We start from the raw sequence: 17,247 nt of genomic DNA, 5'->3' as shown, positions 1-17,247 counted from the left end.
TTCCTTGCCCCTACCCTTTTGGAACCCAACAACTTGTACACTGTTTCTTTTTTACATATATGTTTCGTCATAAATTAAACCCTGAAGAGGGCTACAGGTTGTTGCCGAAACTAGTTACGAAATAATATATCAATATGATCCACAAAGTTAATGCTTTCAATATTCAAAAAATAAAAGAAAAATAAAACATTAATTAGGAAAAGTTAATTTAACAAAAACAAAATGATAAAAACGGAGTAAAAAAACCTTTTGAGTTTGTCCAAATATTTGCTCACAAAATTTGGATTATCTCCAATTACAGGAGTTATTTTCATAATTTCATAGTGAAGTTCTAATGATTCAAGAACAACGTTTCGGAATTGGTTCATATGTATAGAACTTCCAAGAATTCGAGTAGTGTGGTTGTCAATAATAGGTAGAATTGGTGAACGTTACACGTGTGTAAAGTAATCACTTAAACCCCAGCCCCGATGTCAAAAAATAATATGCAGAATACGTTCGTTAGGATTATGATTCACGTTATTTAGTTTAATATTCGGTATTTTGATGCGGAATAAACCGAATACGAATAATTACAGAATATTCGTTGCATCCCTATTATTCACCAGTTGGGAGTAGGTCGCTAAAATTTTAGCAGCACTAGATATAACATCTTGCAGTTCTCCCGAGAAATTTCACTAGGTAATCTCAATCTCTCCCTATTTTTGTTCCAGATTCAAGTGGTTAATGGAGTCATCCTGGTGAGTTGGAGACAGAAGGTCCTGGAGCGGCAGATAGAGTATGGAGCCAGACTTGGTCACGTTGTGTTGAGTCTGGCAAGGATGGAACTTAACAATTTCTACAAAAATGTGATGCCCGTTGCTGACTACTTCGATCAGAGCAGTTTACTCGTAGCGGTAAGAAATGCGTTTTTTTATAAGTTGATTATTTATAAATAATACTTAGTTATTTAGTAACCCTAATGTATGAAAGTGCAGCATAAAGTTGGCAAACGAAGGAAGAAAGTAAACTAAATGCAGTTGAAATGTGATCTTTCAGACGAATGTGCGACAAAGCGATGTTTGATAGATGTAAAAGGAAAGAATGCAAGGCTGAGATAAGAATTATCGAAAAAATTCAGAGAGGTATATTGAGATGGTTTGGACCACTGAAACGAGTGAGTGAGGAATGGACGGTAAAGTAAATATATGAGACGAATGTAGCTGGGGATAGGAGCAGAGGAGACCAAAGAAATCTTGGCATGAACAATTATTTCAAATGTGGTAAGGTCAGAAGTCGGAATAATCGGCGGGTATGTATGTGGAGATGCATAAATGTGGAACAGGCAAATATTTTTGCAAAAACAGGGTGGTGTTTTATTCTCTCTACCTACCTTTGCGGGGAAGCGCCAAGTAATTCTCAGATTTTTACTTTTTAACTGTCGTATAAATGTCGTTTAAAAGTGACTATTTATAGCGTTTAAATTAAAATATTTAAAAAAATATATAAACACATCACCCTGGACTAGTTACCAGAATCGGACGACCGGTTACTTTGCCTGCAACAACAAGAAAACAATTATTCGATAAGATGCAACACATCACCCTGGACTAGTTACCAGAATCGGACGACCGGTTACTTTGCCTGCATCAACAAGAAAACAATTATTCGACAAGATGCAGTGCCCTATGCACCATTAGGTGCAGATAAGGGTTAGTGGTAGTCAATTTGATAAAAAATTCTAGATAGACTTAACATCAGTATATGATTGACTTAAATACGTTGCAGTTATATTATTATTCCTGAAGTTTAGACAAAATTTAGACATAAATAGGATTATTATACTGTTGTTATTTAATTTACTTGCATTATAGATGAATATTTACTAACATTATCCACTATTCGTTACAAACCTAGTATTATGTCTTGTCTTCGAAAGCTCTCACAAATGGAGTAGCATTCTGATGCCCCATTATGAATATTTAACGCAAAAATTGATTTGTCATCTTCATCGTATTTCTTGCGCCAGCGAGTGTTCCAGAATAGAATAAAAACCTGTTAAATTATTTATCAAGCAGTTTACTTTGCCCCATTTTCGCTGTGCTGTAAAATAAATAATCGTTGGCTTAGGAGACATATATCTGTACTTGAAGAAAAATACGTCCATTTTTTTAATTTATACCCTTTTAACTTGCACAAACTTGACTTTTTTTCCAAAAATTATATTTTATTTATTGATTTGGCGTTAAATTTGTAGAACTCTATTTTAATTTATGATTCAACTATACAATTCTAAGTGACAGTTTCAACGTGTGTAGCAATAATTTATGGGAGACAACAGTAGCTAATGGGGGGCGTAGGTATTTATATTTTATATATATATATATATATATATATATATATATATATATATATATATATATATATATATATATATATATATATATATATAATATGTATATATATATATATATATATATATATATATATATATATATATATATATATATATATATATATGTATATATATATATATATATATATATATATATATATATATATATATATATATATATATATATATATATATATATATATATATATATACAACTACACCATCAAAACAAGTAAACCAAGTAGGCAGACTAATCTACCAGGTAGATTTTTTGTGAATATACTTTTTTATCAATAAACAAAGGTGAAATAATAAAAAAAAGTAAAGGGGACAAAAAATTTACCTATATTTAGCTTATCTAAAATTATTTAATGTTCATTCTAACAGTATGTAATTAAATGATAAATAGTATTTTTAATGTTCAATGTTCAAAGTATAAAGGTGTTCATTCAGAAAAGGTGAATTACTGAGAAAATAGATGTCTGTGTGTTCAATGTATATAATGTAGAAAGGTGTTCATTCAGAGAAGGTGTTCAATCTAACAGGTTTCACTGTATATACATATATATATTATTCTGGATTGGCACTTGTGGGTGGAAATCCACTTGAATCCTTTTTTCACATGGACTTTTCGTTGCAAGACTAAATATTAACGAGATATGTGAAAACAGTATATGTGGGTCAAGCGGTGCTCGTTTTATACGAATTGAGGTGACCTCAGTCAGGATTATTATATTCGTTAATTGGTTTTTAATAAAGGGTATAGAATATTACTCGTGAAGGATTGTGACGTACACGGATGGATGTCCTTGACTTCGATTTGGCACAGAAGGTCATTAAAACTCAATGTCTTTTGAGGAAGGAAACAATATGGTTATTTGCTTGGGCAAACAATATGGCGTTTGTTTCCGTTGATTAATTACTTGATTAAACGCCTCACTTCAAAATATACATTTCCTTATAGCTACAATATCGTAGGGTGTGAACTCGTGGTACCAAAAGTTGCGTCTTGCCTGCCAGCGTCGAATTAACTACTTGTATGAGTTTAATATTTTATTTATTGTTTCGGCATTTACTTTGTGGTAAGACATAATAATAATAAGTAAAATCTTATTTAATTTATTGTTTCGGCATTAACTTTGTGGTAAGACATGTTACAATGATTAAAGAAAACACTTCGTTTTTTACCACTTGAGTTTTATTATAGACTACATGTTTCAGAAGTTAAACTTCGATCATTCAGGTCTGTATAATAACTAAAATATAAAATATAAAATTGTTCTATAAATAAGGAGAGGGGAAAGTAAGGGGAAGGGGTTAGTCAAGGGACGGAGTTTGAAAACAAAGGAAAAATGGAAAGCAAAATCTTCATATATTTCATAATAAAAATAATTAAAAATTACAATAATATCCCTCTGTGCGTTTTCCCGTGTCGAAGGCACATTTTACAATATCAATTTACAATATCAGTAATTTTACATTTTACAATTATGAAATTGTAATGAAAGAAAATTATTTATACAATTAAATTCTACATGGCTTAATGATACAAATGATGCTTGGAGGTATTTATTTGTGCTATCTGAGAGAAATTCTTAAATGCAAATGTAAGGATTGTTTATGCATTTAGTTATTTGACTGTCATAAGTTATAATTCGTTAAATATTTCCTGTCCGTCTTGGAACTTTGAATAGTCAAGTTCATCATTTATTCATTAATTAATTTTATTATAAAGATAACAACATTCAATAACAAACAAAAAATACAGTATTTACAAATAATAATTAAAGACAAATTATAAATTTCTTTCATATTTTTACTAAATGGAAAGCCGAAAATTGTCATTATAATATGAGAAAATAAATATGAAATGATAGTATCCAAAAAATTACATTAAGTTTGTTTAATAGTAGGAATAAATGAAAATGACTATTTGTGATTAAGGCTCTAGGGTTTTTGTTTAGAGTTGATTAGAGTTAGGAATTATATATCAAATTCAGAAAAAATAATTGGTATAATAATTGAAGATAATGGGATTTTTTCTTTCTTTTCTATTTATTGTTTTGTAATTCACTTTGTGGCTTACCACGATGTCTTAACATGAAGAAATTTAAAAGAAAATACTTGTTTTTAACCGCTTGTTTTTTTTAAATCTCAAGTAGTAAAAAACGTATGTTTATAAATATATTTTTTTAAATTTCAAAGAGTTGTAGGCAACCCATGTTATTATTCACTATTATATAAAGGATGAAGGTATTGGTGATAGTTTTTCTAGATTGCATGGTATCGATTTGATTTTTTGCAGCTTCTTTTCAGTTATTAAAATGTATATTGTGTCTGTAATTTATACTGGTCCCCAGTTTAAAATTGAATTGAAACTTCATTTAAATATTCGGTATTGCCTTCGTCGCTTTTTCTTCAGTAATTATGTATGTATGTATGTACAAAAGTACACGTCAATATTGATATTACAGTAAAATATACGTTAAAACGCCACTGTTTCGATTCAAAGGACACCGCTAAGCATGTTATAATAGTTAAGAAATAAAGTACACGAATATTGTTCGGAAAATATATATGAAACATAGTTGAAAGGAATTTATTATGAATTTATATTATACATAGTTTTTAGAGGCAAACGTAAGGTATTAAAGTTGTTAGATAGGTTTCTTCGAAACTAATGGATAACACGTACCTTTTAATATTGAATGTAAGAAAATTGTTATTGATGTTATGCCATATTATATTACAAATTTGTGTATGAATCATGAACTCATTATTTGATGCGTGAGTTTTGTACTCCATTTAACGATCAATAAAATGATTGTTCATTTGCTCTTTCTAGCGAATTCATAGAAAAGTATTACATACGCTTTACAGCTGTTTTAAGGGAAGAATTTAGACTCATTTTTAACTAATAATTAAAGGGGAATGTACTAAAGTATGTGGCATCATGACGTTTTGAGATTATTTAATGAATTTGGGGAGAACTCGCAAATTGGATGATTCAGTAAGTGATCGGCTGCGCAAGAAGCCGGGCGTATCTCGGGGCACATTTAAAATATATTTAAATTGAAATATGTTTTTTTAAATTATATTTATTACAAAAATATTTTTAAATATTTTTTTAACTCCTTATTTTTCAATAATTATTTTTTTCAAAACCTTTTGTTTATTTTGAAGAAAAACTTATTGTTTCAGTTAATATACGGTGTTTAAAAAAACACTTTAAATGCTATCTGGGTTAAGTAAAACATCAGTTGCAGGCCATTGATTACTGTGTCTTAATTTTAGCAGTTAGATCGTTTATGTAATGCCGGATTCTATTCATTTTTGATTCATGGACGATGTAATAAAAATAATTTATACGAGTATATGGTATGTACATACATATATGGGATTGATAAAAATACATAAATAATAAAATAAATGATAAGTATACATTTAAAACTTTTTGGAATCCGATCGTATTGAATTCTGAATAACATAATCGTTTAGTAAGTAAGTATTTTGATTGATAAAAAATTAACTTAAAAAACAGTCCGTTTACAAGTACAAGTTATTATAAAACCATATCCGCTCCCTAGGTGGAGCATATGGAGTCCACAAACTGTCTCCAGGCTTTTCTGTCAGCTGCCAGCTACCTTGCATCATCCCAAGTCAGATCCGCGTCCCGAAGTTCTGACGAGAACTGCCGACGAATTGTCATCAGTGGTCGTCCTGGGCGGCGCGAACCTGATGCCTTGTAAAAGAGGCAAGCTTGATTAAGTCGCTCTGGAGGCATGCGGAGTACATGGCCAAGCCAACTGAATCGCCTTTTCTTGACGACAGTTGTGACCAAGATTTGCTGCGTCCTACGCCTTATCTCTTCATTCCTCACAAAGTTAAACCACCGCACGCCTAAAGTTCCCCGCAGACACCTATTCTCAAAGCTTAGTACACGGATGCTCTGGGCCCTTGTAAGGTGCCATGTTTCACAGCCGTATAAGTAAATTGTATAAGTATAAGTTAAATAAATTGTATAAGTAAATTGTATTAATAATATATTTACATCCCTACTTAGCCAAACTGGCAGAAAAACAATTGATGTCAGCGGAAAAATAATTGATGAGTTATAAAATAATTTTATTGCACGAAGTGTCATGTAGTTATAAGGTATATTTGCTCATAAGTTATTTCTCCATATTAGTCACGATAAAACGTAAGACTAAGTACTGCTTAAATCGCAACTTTATTTTTCTCGTAACATTTTACGAAAACGATTTTTTTTTTTAAACATTGTTTTTGCATTGAAAAAATAAGTTTTTCTTCGAAATAATTATATGGTTCTGAAAAGAATACAGTTATTAAAAAAATATATCTATATATATATATTTTTTTAATTTTTTTTTCATATATTTTTTTCTATACACGCGGCTCTGCGCATTCTGTTTTGAACGCTTGAGATCTGGGCCTTAAGTATAGAGACTAAACGAGAATATGATAAAAAATCTTCTCCGTCTTATTCCTCATTGCTGAGGGTTGTGACCCTTGCAGAAGCAATGACTCTTCTCCAGTTATCCCTTGACTGCGCTGCACGTAGCGCTCCAACCAGAGTCGGCCAGAGTCAAGCCATCCAAACGTAGTTCCTGTCGAATCCTGGCGAAGATAAAATGAAATACGTTTATTTGATATAAGTACTAAAAAAGTTTGAGTTTTGATAGAAATTTCAATAAAAAAAATTCAAGAAAATGCTTTCCGTTTATTTTATTTTTATTTTATTTTTATTTATTTAAATTTTATTTTTATTTATTCGGGAATTGTACAGCTTACATATAAAAAAATGATATAAAACAATAGTTACATTAACAATAATAAACATTACATTACATTGACAAAAAATAGTTACGTTAAAAAAAAAGCCAATTAAACAATTCCACAATTATGTTATAAAACTATTAAAAAACATTCAGAGATTAAACAAAAAACAAAAAAACAAAAAAAGGGTATTATATAAAATAATGGGGGAGAGTGGGTCAGAATTGCCATAAATTCGCGAATAATTGGTAGATATTAATATTAATTTATTATTTATTGAACGGCTAATGCCTTTAACACATACATACATAAATACAGTATCTAATATAAAAATACACTAATGAATACACTTAAAGAGAAACAGTCTTAAAAAGTCTTAAACATAAAATAAAAGTAAAATAACAAATAGTAAGCACTGGTAAATAATACACGTCTCCTTCACACACTATCAGCGAGCAGCGAGAGACAGAGTGAAACACAACGTTTAAATTTATCCATTATAAGATGGAGAAGAAATGTTGAGAAAGTACAGACTTCAAGGTGGATAACAATATTTTAAATAAATATATTGAACGCTATTGGACTTTACCCCACTGCAGTATCGTACACTGTACAAATTTATAAGAGGTTATTGATTTAAACATTCTTATGATTCTTATCTGTATTTAATGTTCTTCTTCTTCTTCTTTTTGTAGATCCTAAGGATCTGTTTGTGCCTCCACCTGTCGCTCTTGGGATGTTGACTCCCAGCTGTCTTTCCACCTTTTTGGAGGTTTGCCTGGGGGTCTGCGTCCTTCAGGGTTTCCTTAAAGGGCGATACGTGGAAGTCTGTCTTCTAACATTCTGTTTATATGCTCATTCCAGTATCGCCTTCGTTGTCGTCCCCAATTCAATTCAATGTTGATAGTTGAAAACCCCAATGATAGACATTCGTTTACTTACATTTTGATATCTCAACATAGATGAATAAAAATATGGAACTCTCTCGTGGCTTACGACCTGTCATAGGCTGGTTTACGTGATCACTATATATGTGTAATATTTATCATTCAACCTATGATTGACAACCGCACAAGTCATATTTTTAAATACTGGGAGATATGATTCTCAATTTTTATGCAGCTTATAATTTGACCAGTCATTTTTTGTGCTCGGCATTTACAATAATAACAACGATCATAGTGAATTTTCCACTAGAGTTTGTTCAGGCGACGTTTTCTCGGAAACCTTTTAGAAAATATCCAATATATCCGAAGTCGCACTGGTTCGATATTTCTCCGATGTATTTTGTATGAGGCTAAATTTATGAATAATTAAGCCGGGAAAATTATACGGTTTGCCACCAGCAGGCGTCTAGGAAACTCAGAGTATTACTGTTTGATGAGAGGTAGAGTTGGCACCGCCGCGACTGCCCGTAGTGGAACACTCAATATCTGGAACTGGTTTATTAATTACGCCCCCCGCACTGGGGAGGTTGTCATAAACAATATCAAGCGAATACTTACCCCCGCCTTCGATACGGTGTGCCGAAAATGAAAAAGTTGCGAAAGTTGAGCTCCAAAGTACGAAAAACCCTTTAATTTGTTTCATTCTCTATCATCTTTTCATCAGTTGCAGTAAGTTTATCTTTTTCTTAAATTAGACCAGTTAATCCTTTGGTAATAGTATATCCTGGTTGCCTGGGAAGGCATCCGGAGCATTTGAGATGTCACACGGTTTTGTGAGTTTTTTCCCCCATTTGTCCACGTGTGCATCGCAGTTTCTTCAATCTATATATCAATTGATTCTGCTGTCACTTTAAAGAAATATTTATCCATTTTCAATTTAAATTTCGTTTGGTAAATACCTATTCTATATCGAATTTATTGTGACACGTGTTTCAATGCATTCCACATCATTTGTACTGCACCGTATGTGAAGCTAAGTGTAAAATTAAGTTTCTTCACCCTTCTCGTTTTTGTCTGATTATGCCCCGTACTTCGCAGGTTGATATTTACCCAGTGCTGGAATACACAAATGAAATTTTTGCATTGAAATTGCAAGAATTCAACATTGCATCAGCTCAAAAAGTAGATGACTGCTTAGTTAAATATTTATATTAAGTTTTTTTTTATTTATACCAAATTTTAAAATTGTATCTGTATTATTTATCCATTTATCGGAGCCTTCTATTCGAATATTTTTTTTTTAAATGAAAATATTTTCAAATAATGAAAGCTCTTGTCTACCGATATTTAAGTTAAATAAAAAAGAAATAAAAGGATTCTATCCCCATTCCGTCATCATTTTTAATAATAAATTACCGACTGTCTGTACAAACAAATCGATACAAACGCATCCGAATTCGTTTTGTTTGGTGATATTTTCTTCGATGTTATGTTAAATGTGTAAAAAAATTAACCGTCAATAACGTTCTAGATTAGACTCAATAATTAATTTACAATTGTCTGCTGTTGAATATTGATTGCAAACATAAAATTTGAAAGAGAAGTGTGAAGTTAATTGAATTCCAAGCAATGTGAAAAGAGTGAAATTTACGCTATATATTCTGCTATTTATTTTTACATTTTTATCTCGTCGATTCCTAAGTACATCATTTATTTTAAATGCATAATTTAAGTTATTTTCTTCTTTTACTTTTAGGTGAATGGGGAACGAAATCCCGGCGAGGTGTACAATGACTTCCGTTCTGCGGTGTTGAGGATTCTGGGGTCACAGGAGGACCCCTCTGCGGCGGCCAACGGGGTCACGGGGGCGGGGCCGGGGGGCATCCCGGGGGAGATAGTGGGAGTGGACCCTGCGCCCCCCTATCCCGCTCCGCCCCCCGCACAACCGGCCCCCCTAGTACCTACGCTTCCCAGAGTAGATTCAATGGTACATATCTTAGTAACGTAAAACTTAAAAAAAATAGATTAGATGTAGATTCAATGATATGTAGATATCTTAGTAATGCAAAACTTTAAACAAAGATTAGTTTGGATGTAGATTCAATGGTACATATCTTAGTAAAGAAAAACTTTAAAAAAATTGATTAGATGTAGATTCAATGATAGATATATTAGTAATGCAAAACTTTAAACAAAGATAAGATTGGATGTAGATTCAATGATACATATCTTAGTAAAGAAAAACTTTAAAAAAAAAGATTAGATGTAGATTCAATGATAGATATATTAGTAATGCAAAACTTTAAACAAAGATAAGATTGGATGTAGATTCAATGATACATATCTTAGTAAAGAAAAACTTTAAAAAAATATTACATTAGACGTAGATTCAAGGTACATATCTAAGTATTGAATTTTTAAAAAAAAATCTTTCATTACTTAGATATGTACCTTGTTACATATCTAAGTATTGAAAGATTTTTAATATTCATCATTTAGTCCCTTTTGAAACTCGTTTTAAAATTCAGGGAAGTGAGTAAAAATATTGATTGTTGTAAATATAGTGATATGTTTGTTACCGCATGCCAAAAAGTTTGTAATTAAGTGTCTTGACTTAAGATTAATCATCTTCGTTATTTATGTGATTCAAGATGGATGTATGGATGTATGAGCATCCTAGGGCTTTCGGCTGGTTTAAGTTATCACTTTGTATATTAGTGTGACATTCACCATACTTCCCATAATTGACAACCAAACTATTAAAAATTCGGAAATTGTATATATGCTTTAATTGATACCTTCTTTCATAAATGAGTTCTAGGCACCATCTATGGTTGAGTTAAGATTTTTATTTTATTTAACAGAGACCTTTATAAAACGTATGTTCGATTATTCCTGAAATATTTAACATGCTAGGAAACGTCGGAAAATATCATTGTTATTTTTTAATTAACTTATAACTTAAGCCTGGTCAATCAAAGAATATGCCATTTGACTTTTGAAATTTCACCAATAGATGTCTCTAGTGAAGTTCTAAGGATTCAAGAATAACGTTTCGAAATTGGTTCAAGTATATAGAACTTCCATGAATTTGAGTAGTGTGGTTGTCATGTTACTTGTGTGTAAATTGATCACTTGAATCAGCCTTTGACAGGCCCCGTAAATACCCAGACTACCATATTCTTCTTCATCTATCACTTCAGTTATCACAAACCTAGATTTGTGGACAAAGATTCAAGCACAATTTTTTTAATTTTTATTTAAAGTTTGTAAAAGATTTCAATTTGTTTGTGGTTTTACTTTACAGCAGCAGGTGGTGCAGGCTGACGTCATCACGGTCCGGGCGGCCGACATGGAGCCGGGGTACCAGACCCCCGTGAAGGGCACCCAGACCCCGCCCGTGCTGTGGGTCATCGGGGGACCGGGCAGCAACAAGGCCAGCTTGTGTCAGAAGGTGGCCAGCCAGGTCAAGGGATGGGTGCACTTGAGGTGATTATTAAGATTTAGACCCCGCACACACGACAAGTGACTGTCGTGCGTCTAGTTGAGGCACGTTAACTACAGACTCTGAAAGCTCCCGTCACATTCTAAGGTCCGGTATAGAAACCCTTGGTTTCCATTCGGACGTATCCGTTCGAAACAAACTTTTGTTTTTTTTTAATCGTATTACAGTATTTAAACAATCATGCAAAGGTTTTCGTGGTGAAAAATAAATAATTAAAATAAATTATTACTAGTGTTTCGGCCAAAATCTGTGTATTTTTTAGAATAATTGATGTATTAAAATAGTATTAATAAAGGTAGTCGAGAAGAACAAAGAAACGCAGTTCAGTAAGTTTTAAATGTTACAAATACTGTCCCCACCCCACGCACCCCTTTAAAATAGTATTTAAGGGGTGGCGGACAAATATTTGTGTGCTCAGATTAAATAAGATTCGAAACGTGTATACGCCGCGCTCGCTCTGTTTTCGATATATTGGTGTATCTTTGTTCTTCTCGCCCCTTGTGTTTTGTAATATTCGATATATTGGTGTAATTTTGTTATTTTTACACTTATAACTTTGCAATTTTTAATAAATAAAAGATTATCTTCATTTGCGCGTTTCCGTCTTCCCAATGAAAAGTGTTCCGGTACCGTTAGTAGTAACAACTAGCTTGTAAAATTGTAACGTTTTGGTCCTATTTAATGATTTCATATTAGTTTAACACAAGATTGGTCATGTTTTATCTCAACTTTAATAAAGATTTCGATAAAATACAGTCAACAGAACAGATTTGCATTTAAAGCATTTTTTGTGCAATATTGGAAATATAACTTTTAGTTGAGGACCTTACAAATATTTTTTATTTAAACCTTTATCTGCACCCCAATGGTGCATAGGGCACTGCTTCATATAAATGCAGTGTTATTTTGATCGTTTTACACATGAAGGAATAGTGATCAGCCCTCCGCTTCAGGTACCAGTCCAGGGTAATATTGAATAAATATTACAGTGAAAAAAATCACTTATATTTATTTGACCCCCCCTGGCAATCGAACCCGGGACCTCCAGAACGGTAGCCGAGCGTGCTGACCATTACACTGCGAAGGCGGACAAATATAGTCATATAAATGAATTAAACAATTCTTGTGGATATTTTCAGTTTGGGTCGCAACCTTCGCCAGCTAGCCGAGAATGGGGATCAGAGGGCCGGCAGCGACGCTGCCATCGCCCGCCAGTCCATCTCCAGCGGGGAGATGGTCCCTCACGGAGTGGTCATGCGGCTGGTGCAGGACCGCCTGGCGGCCGCGGCGCGCGCAGGAGCCGCGGGGGTCGTAGTGGACGGCTTCCCCAGGGACGTTGAACAGGCGAAGACCTTCGAACAACTGGTGAGGAGACATGAAATTCAACCGAATCATAGTACTTAATAACATTTTTTTATGGCATGTCATAAACAATTTTCTTTCATATGATTTTGTAAATAAATATTGTAAAGTGTGTCCTCGGCACGGTAAAACTCGAATTGAGAAATAACATTTGGGCTAATTCTCTAATTCTCAAACTTTTTTTATCCAATACCTCCTCGGCAGTTATAATGTATCACCTCCGCATTAGTATTCTTTGTATTCGAGATGTAAATAATCGAACAAATAAATTATTTTCGAATTATCGATGGTGAAATAACACGAGGGGGAAAGGTCACTATCCTAACGATTTTAACCCTCTATCCTGGGTCAATTTTTTTTATACGTATCACTACCTTCTGCCCTCCAAAGGTCTCCAGCACCCTCTAGACTGTTCCAACTCCTTTTTGGGAGCAATATCCATTACCTGCTAGTTAATATATTATTCTACATCTTCATCTTCATCTTCATCTTCATCTTTCTATAGACCCTGGGGATCTGTTTGTCCGCCGCCTGTTCCTGTTGCGACATCGAATGCCAGCTATTTCTCCATCTTTTCAAGGTTCTACCTGGGAGTCTACGTCCTTTGGGGTTTCCTTGAAGGGCGATACGTGGAAGTCTATCTTCTTACATTTTGTTTACATGTTGATTCCAGTATCGTCTCCCTTGTCATCTCCACCTCACGTTATCTTCAGTTTTACGTGTGCTCCGAATATCAATGTTTCTTTTGCTATCTCGCAACGTGTTTCCGGCTATACATGGACCAATGAGTTTTCATATTAGAGGTTTGAAGTCGGGATTTCTAGAAGTATCTGTTTACTGCCTCGATTTCATAAGTGGCTATTGGTCAACACATATTCAGTAAATCTTCATTTTACTCTCAATTCTAACGTGATTGTTCCTTCACACTGAATTTCGGAGGCATCTGGATATAGCTGTAGCCTTATTGATTTGTTTTAGAGTCTCACCACAGAGATCACTATTGCTACTAACGTCAACTCCAAGATACAAAATTTTCCATTACTTGTTAAATGGTCCTGTTATCCACAACTAGTTTGCAGTTAATATAATTTTGTGAATTGAATTTTTTTGTTTGCAGTTAGATTGAATTCATTATTGTTATTGCAGTTCAACCAACATCCCCAAGTCGTTCTGCTGGATTGCTCCAAGTTGCAGCTAGGAAGAGGTCGACTGGACGACAGTGTAGCTGCATTTAGGAGAAGACTAGAACTCTTTAGAGAACTTTCACTTCCCATGCTCAAGTTACTTGATGCTGAGCAGAGACTCACCATCGTAAGTTTTATTATCTTTTCAAAACACAGTCGTGGTCCTAGGAGTTGGAATAAGCATCCAAAATAATGATTTAAAATTATTTTATTTCATACTATTTATATGCTGCCACGCGTTGTTGAGGCTTAGTTTCTTTGAATGGAAAATATAAACCATACATTTCAAAGATGTATAATTTTACAATGCTTGTGAAACAACAATATTAAAAATGTAGATACATATGAAACAACAATGCAATGGAAAACATTAATATGCTAAGTGAGAGCAGCTGTCGAGAAGTACGATATCTACCATGAGAAATATTTTGTAATGCGTATATTACTTTTACATTACACAAATGGCGCTGCCATCGAGGTAAAAATTTTTTTTTTCAACATGCTTCATACAATTAAACAATTATATATAAAACACGTGTGAATTCGAATGCAACATTGTGTTAAATTTCAAAACAATCAGAGTATAATGGAGATTTTAGATTTTGAACAAGCGAAAATTATTGTTAAAAATTAAATAGATATTTTATATTACGAGTTTTGGAGATAAAATGTACCTGAAACATTTATAAATCATGACGTCAGATCCAACAGATCCGGTATTTCTCAGCAGAGTACCGAAAGCCGTTAGATCAGAATTCGGTAGCCAAACGGTTAAAATAATAGTGTTTTGAAAAACCATCTATTATTTTTTCTCAGGCATATTGGAGGAGTAACAAATGATTGAATGTTGAATATAGGTCGATGGCGATACGGAGACCCTGCCCGTCCAAGAAGACTTCAACCGCGTGATGGTGCAGCACATGCAGGCCGCAGGGCTCCCGGGGCCCGGGGTCGCGGCGGGGGCCGGCTCGGGGGCGCACCCCGCGGGGGCTGCAGGCCCGCTCACCGCCGGGTCGAGGAGAGGACAGCCTTTCCCAGGTACGTTTAGGTAATCCGCGACGTTCTATACATATCTTAGCTTGATATGTAGAATGTAGATGCACATTAGGAACGGACAAGCTTTGACAATATAGCTTTGTAAGTAGTAGAAAAAAATTGGTTTAGTAAACGCATCATTATGTAAAAAATTAAAATATATTTTCATTCATTCTTCACTGACTAATAGAAGCTAGATTATTCAACCTATGGATGAAATATCAATATTAAAGATGTCTCAGTTTTCGTTTTATGTGAAAGAAGATGGAGGCTGAGCATCTCAGGCCTTGCGATCTGGCATTTGGCTGACACGTCATACACTTGTCCACCATTCTGCCTATTGTTGAACATTTATAAATTTTTAAAACTTCCTATATATGCAATGGTCTTGGATCGTTTTCACATGTGGGTAGTATTTTGATAGAATCGGAAGTATGGTTGATTGTGACGCCATCAGTTCAGAAATTTGTATAGTTATATAGCCAGTCAAATGCCAGGTCGTAAACTCTGGGATGCTCAAACATCGATCACTTTTATTTAAAAAAAACTATAGGTGCTTCATCTCAAGTTGGGATACGTTTAATAGTAAAAAATTACAATTTACATTACACTAGTTTGTATTAAGTAGATACATTTTTATCAGTCGCCTTGGTTATCACTGAGAGTCTATGTCCTTTTTGCCATTTTTCTGCCTATTCATCTTGCGATCCTGTTGGATGTAATCCTATATCCACGTGGTCGTAAAAGAAGATCGTAAATCGAAAAATAAGACAAGATGCATCTAAAAGTTTTAATCTCATTTGACTGTCTAACTTCTAAAAAAATATGACAAATTCTCAACCGAGGGCACCGCCAAAATTTTAAATCTAAACATAAAAACTAACGAAAAGAATATAACGAATACTTATATATGTTATTCATAAAGAATATATGGTATTCACATCTTAAAAAAATTCATGCAATTTGAATATTCAATAATGGGCAGAGTAAAAAAAACTTACTCAACTCAACCACACATGATTTCCAGCACTCACATGTGAAAAAAGGAATCAATTAAAGAATATATCGTAGTTGTACAGGAGAGAGTGACTAACTAACAAATCGTAAAATGTTCAGGAGGGCCATTTAAGTCACTTTTGCTTGGCATGAAAATAAACACCAATGCAGTTAGTCATTTTTAACAAGTCAATATATTAAACTTCCATGTTTAAAATAGCTTTGGGATTTTTTCAGGAGAATGTTAAGCTAGTCAGATATTAAATAGTCAATGATCAAGTTTTTGTAAAAAATGCACTTGGTAACTTTCTCCTGTATGACTACGTTATACAACATCTGAAATTTGAGAAGTGTGGTTGTTAATCATGGGTAGTACGGTGAACGTTACACAAGTATGTAAAGCGATCCCTTATGCCTGCAAAATGCCAATGATATGCAATATGCTCTGGGATGCTCGGACTTCCTTCTTCTTTCGTATAAAAACGGTAGGTGCTTCATTACAAGTTTAGACACCTAAAATGTATATTATTTTTGTGATTTATTTTCAGGTATTAATACGATAAGTCAGCAAGTGCAAAACGTGGGTCCGCAAATGAGCAACGCAGTCGCTAACGGGATCAGGCATGCTGGAAACGGAGCTCTCAAGAACGGCGCCGCGGCGGTCAACGGATATGCCAACGGCGTCGTGGCGGGCGTCGGCAACGCCGTAGCGGGCGCCGGAAATGCGGTAGCCAGCGTCACCAACGGCGGAGGGCTCGCCAACGGATTCGCCGGACTAACGGCCGTTAACGGGTTCCCCGGATTAGCGAATAGCAAAGTGGCTCCGTTAAAAACAAACGCACCCACGAGACAACTCTATCAAGGGATAGACCATATGGATACGCATATATAAAATTAAAATATTGTTGAAAATTTGAAAAAAAACCTGTGTGTGTATATTTAAAAATTGTTTTACTCTTCTTGTATTGATTTTTTGGAGTTTTGTTACTATATTTCTGCAGAATTAAATTTATTTTTGCGAATTCCCGAGATCCAATGATAATAGTTCTAGCTTTACATTAATTTTACAAAAAATAAAAAGGGATATCATAAAATCTAGTCACTTCA

At 33.9% G+C, this 17,247-nt stretch overlaps 1 protein-coding gene across 1 annotated transcript in view; it reads left to right on the top strand.

Moving 5' to 3' along the window:
* Nucleotides 1–17,032, top strand: part of LOC148310401 (adenylate kinase isoenzyme 5) — a 42,683-nt gene extending 25,651 nt beyond the window's left edge. The window contains exons 5-11 of the mRNA XM_088258527.1: nucleotides 714–896; nucleotides 9,815–10,045; nucleotides 11,366–11,547; nucleotides 12,703–12,928; nucleotides 14,072–14,236; nucleotides 14,967–15,147; nucleotides 16,689–17,032. Coding sequence (XP_088114653.1) covers nucleotides 714–896; nucleotides 9,815–10,045; nucleotides 11,366–11,547; nucleotides 12,703–12,928; nucleotides 14,072–14,236; nucleotides 14,967–15,147; nucleotides 16,689–17,032 — 1,512 coding nt within the window. The remainder of the gene's footprint in view (nucleotides 1–713; nucleotides 897–9,814; nucleotides 10,046–11,365; nucleotides 11,548–12,702; nucleotides 12,929–14,071; nucleotides 14,237–14,966; nucleotides 15,148–16,688) is intronic.
* Nucleotides 17,033–17,247: the final 215 nt, after the last annotated feature.

The sequence above is a fragment of the Brachycentrus maculatus genome, unplaced genomic scaffold (assembly GCF_059751285.1).
Source record: "Brachycentrus maculatus isolate JH-2025_06_01 unplaced genomic scaffold, ASM5975128v1 h1tg000097l, whole genome shotgun sequence".
In the NCBI taxonomy this organism is placed as follows: domain Eukaryota; kingdom Metazoa; phylum Arthropoda; class Insecta; order Trichoptera; family Brachycentridae; genus Brachycentrus; species Brachycentrus maculatus.
This window is presented reverse-complemented; position numbering and strand designations above follow the sequence as displayed.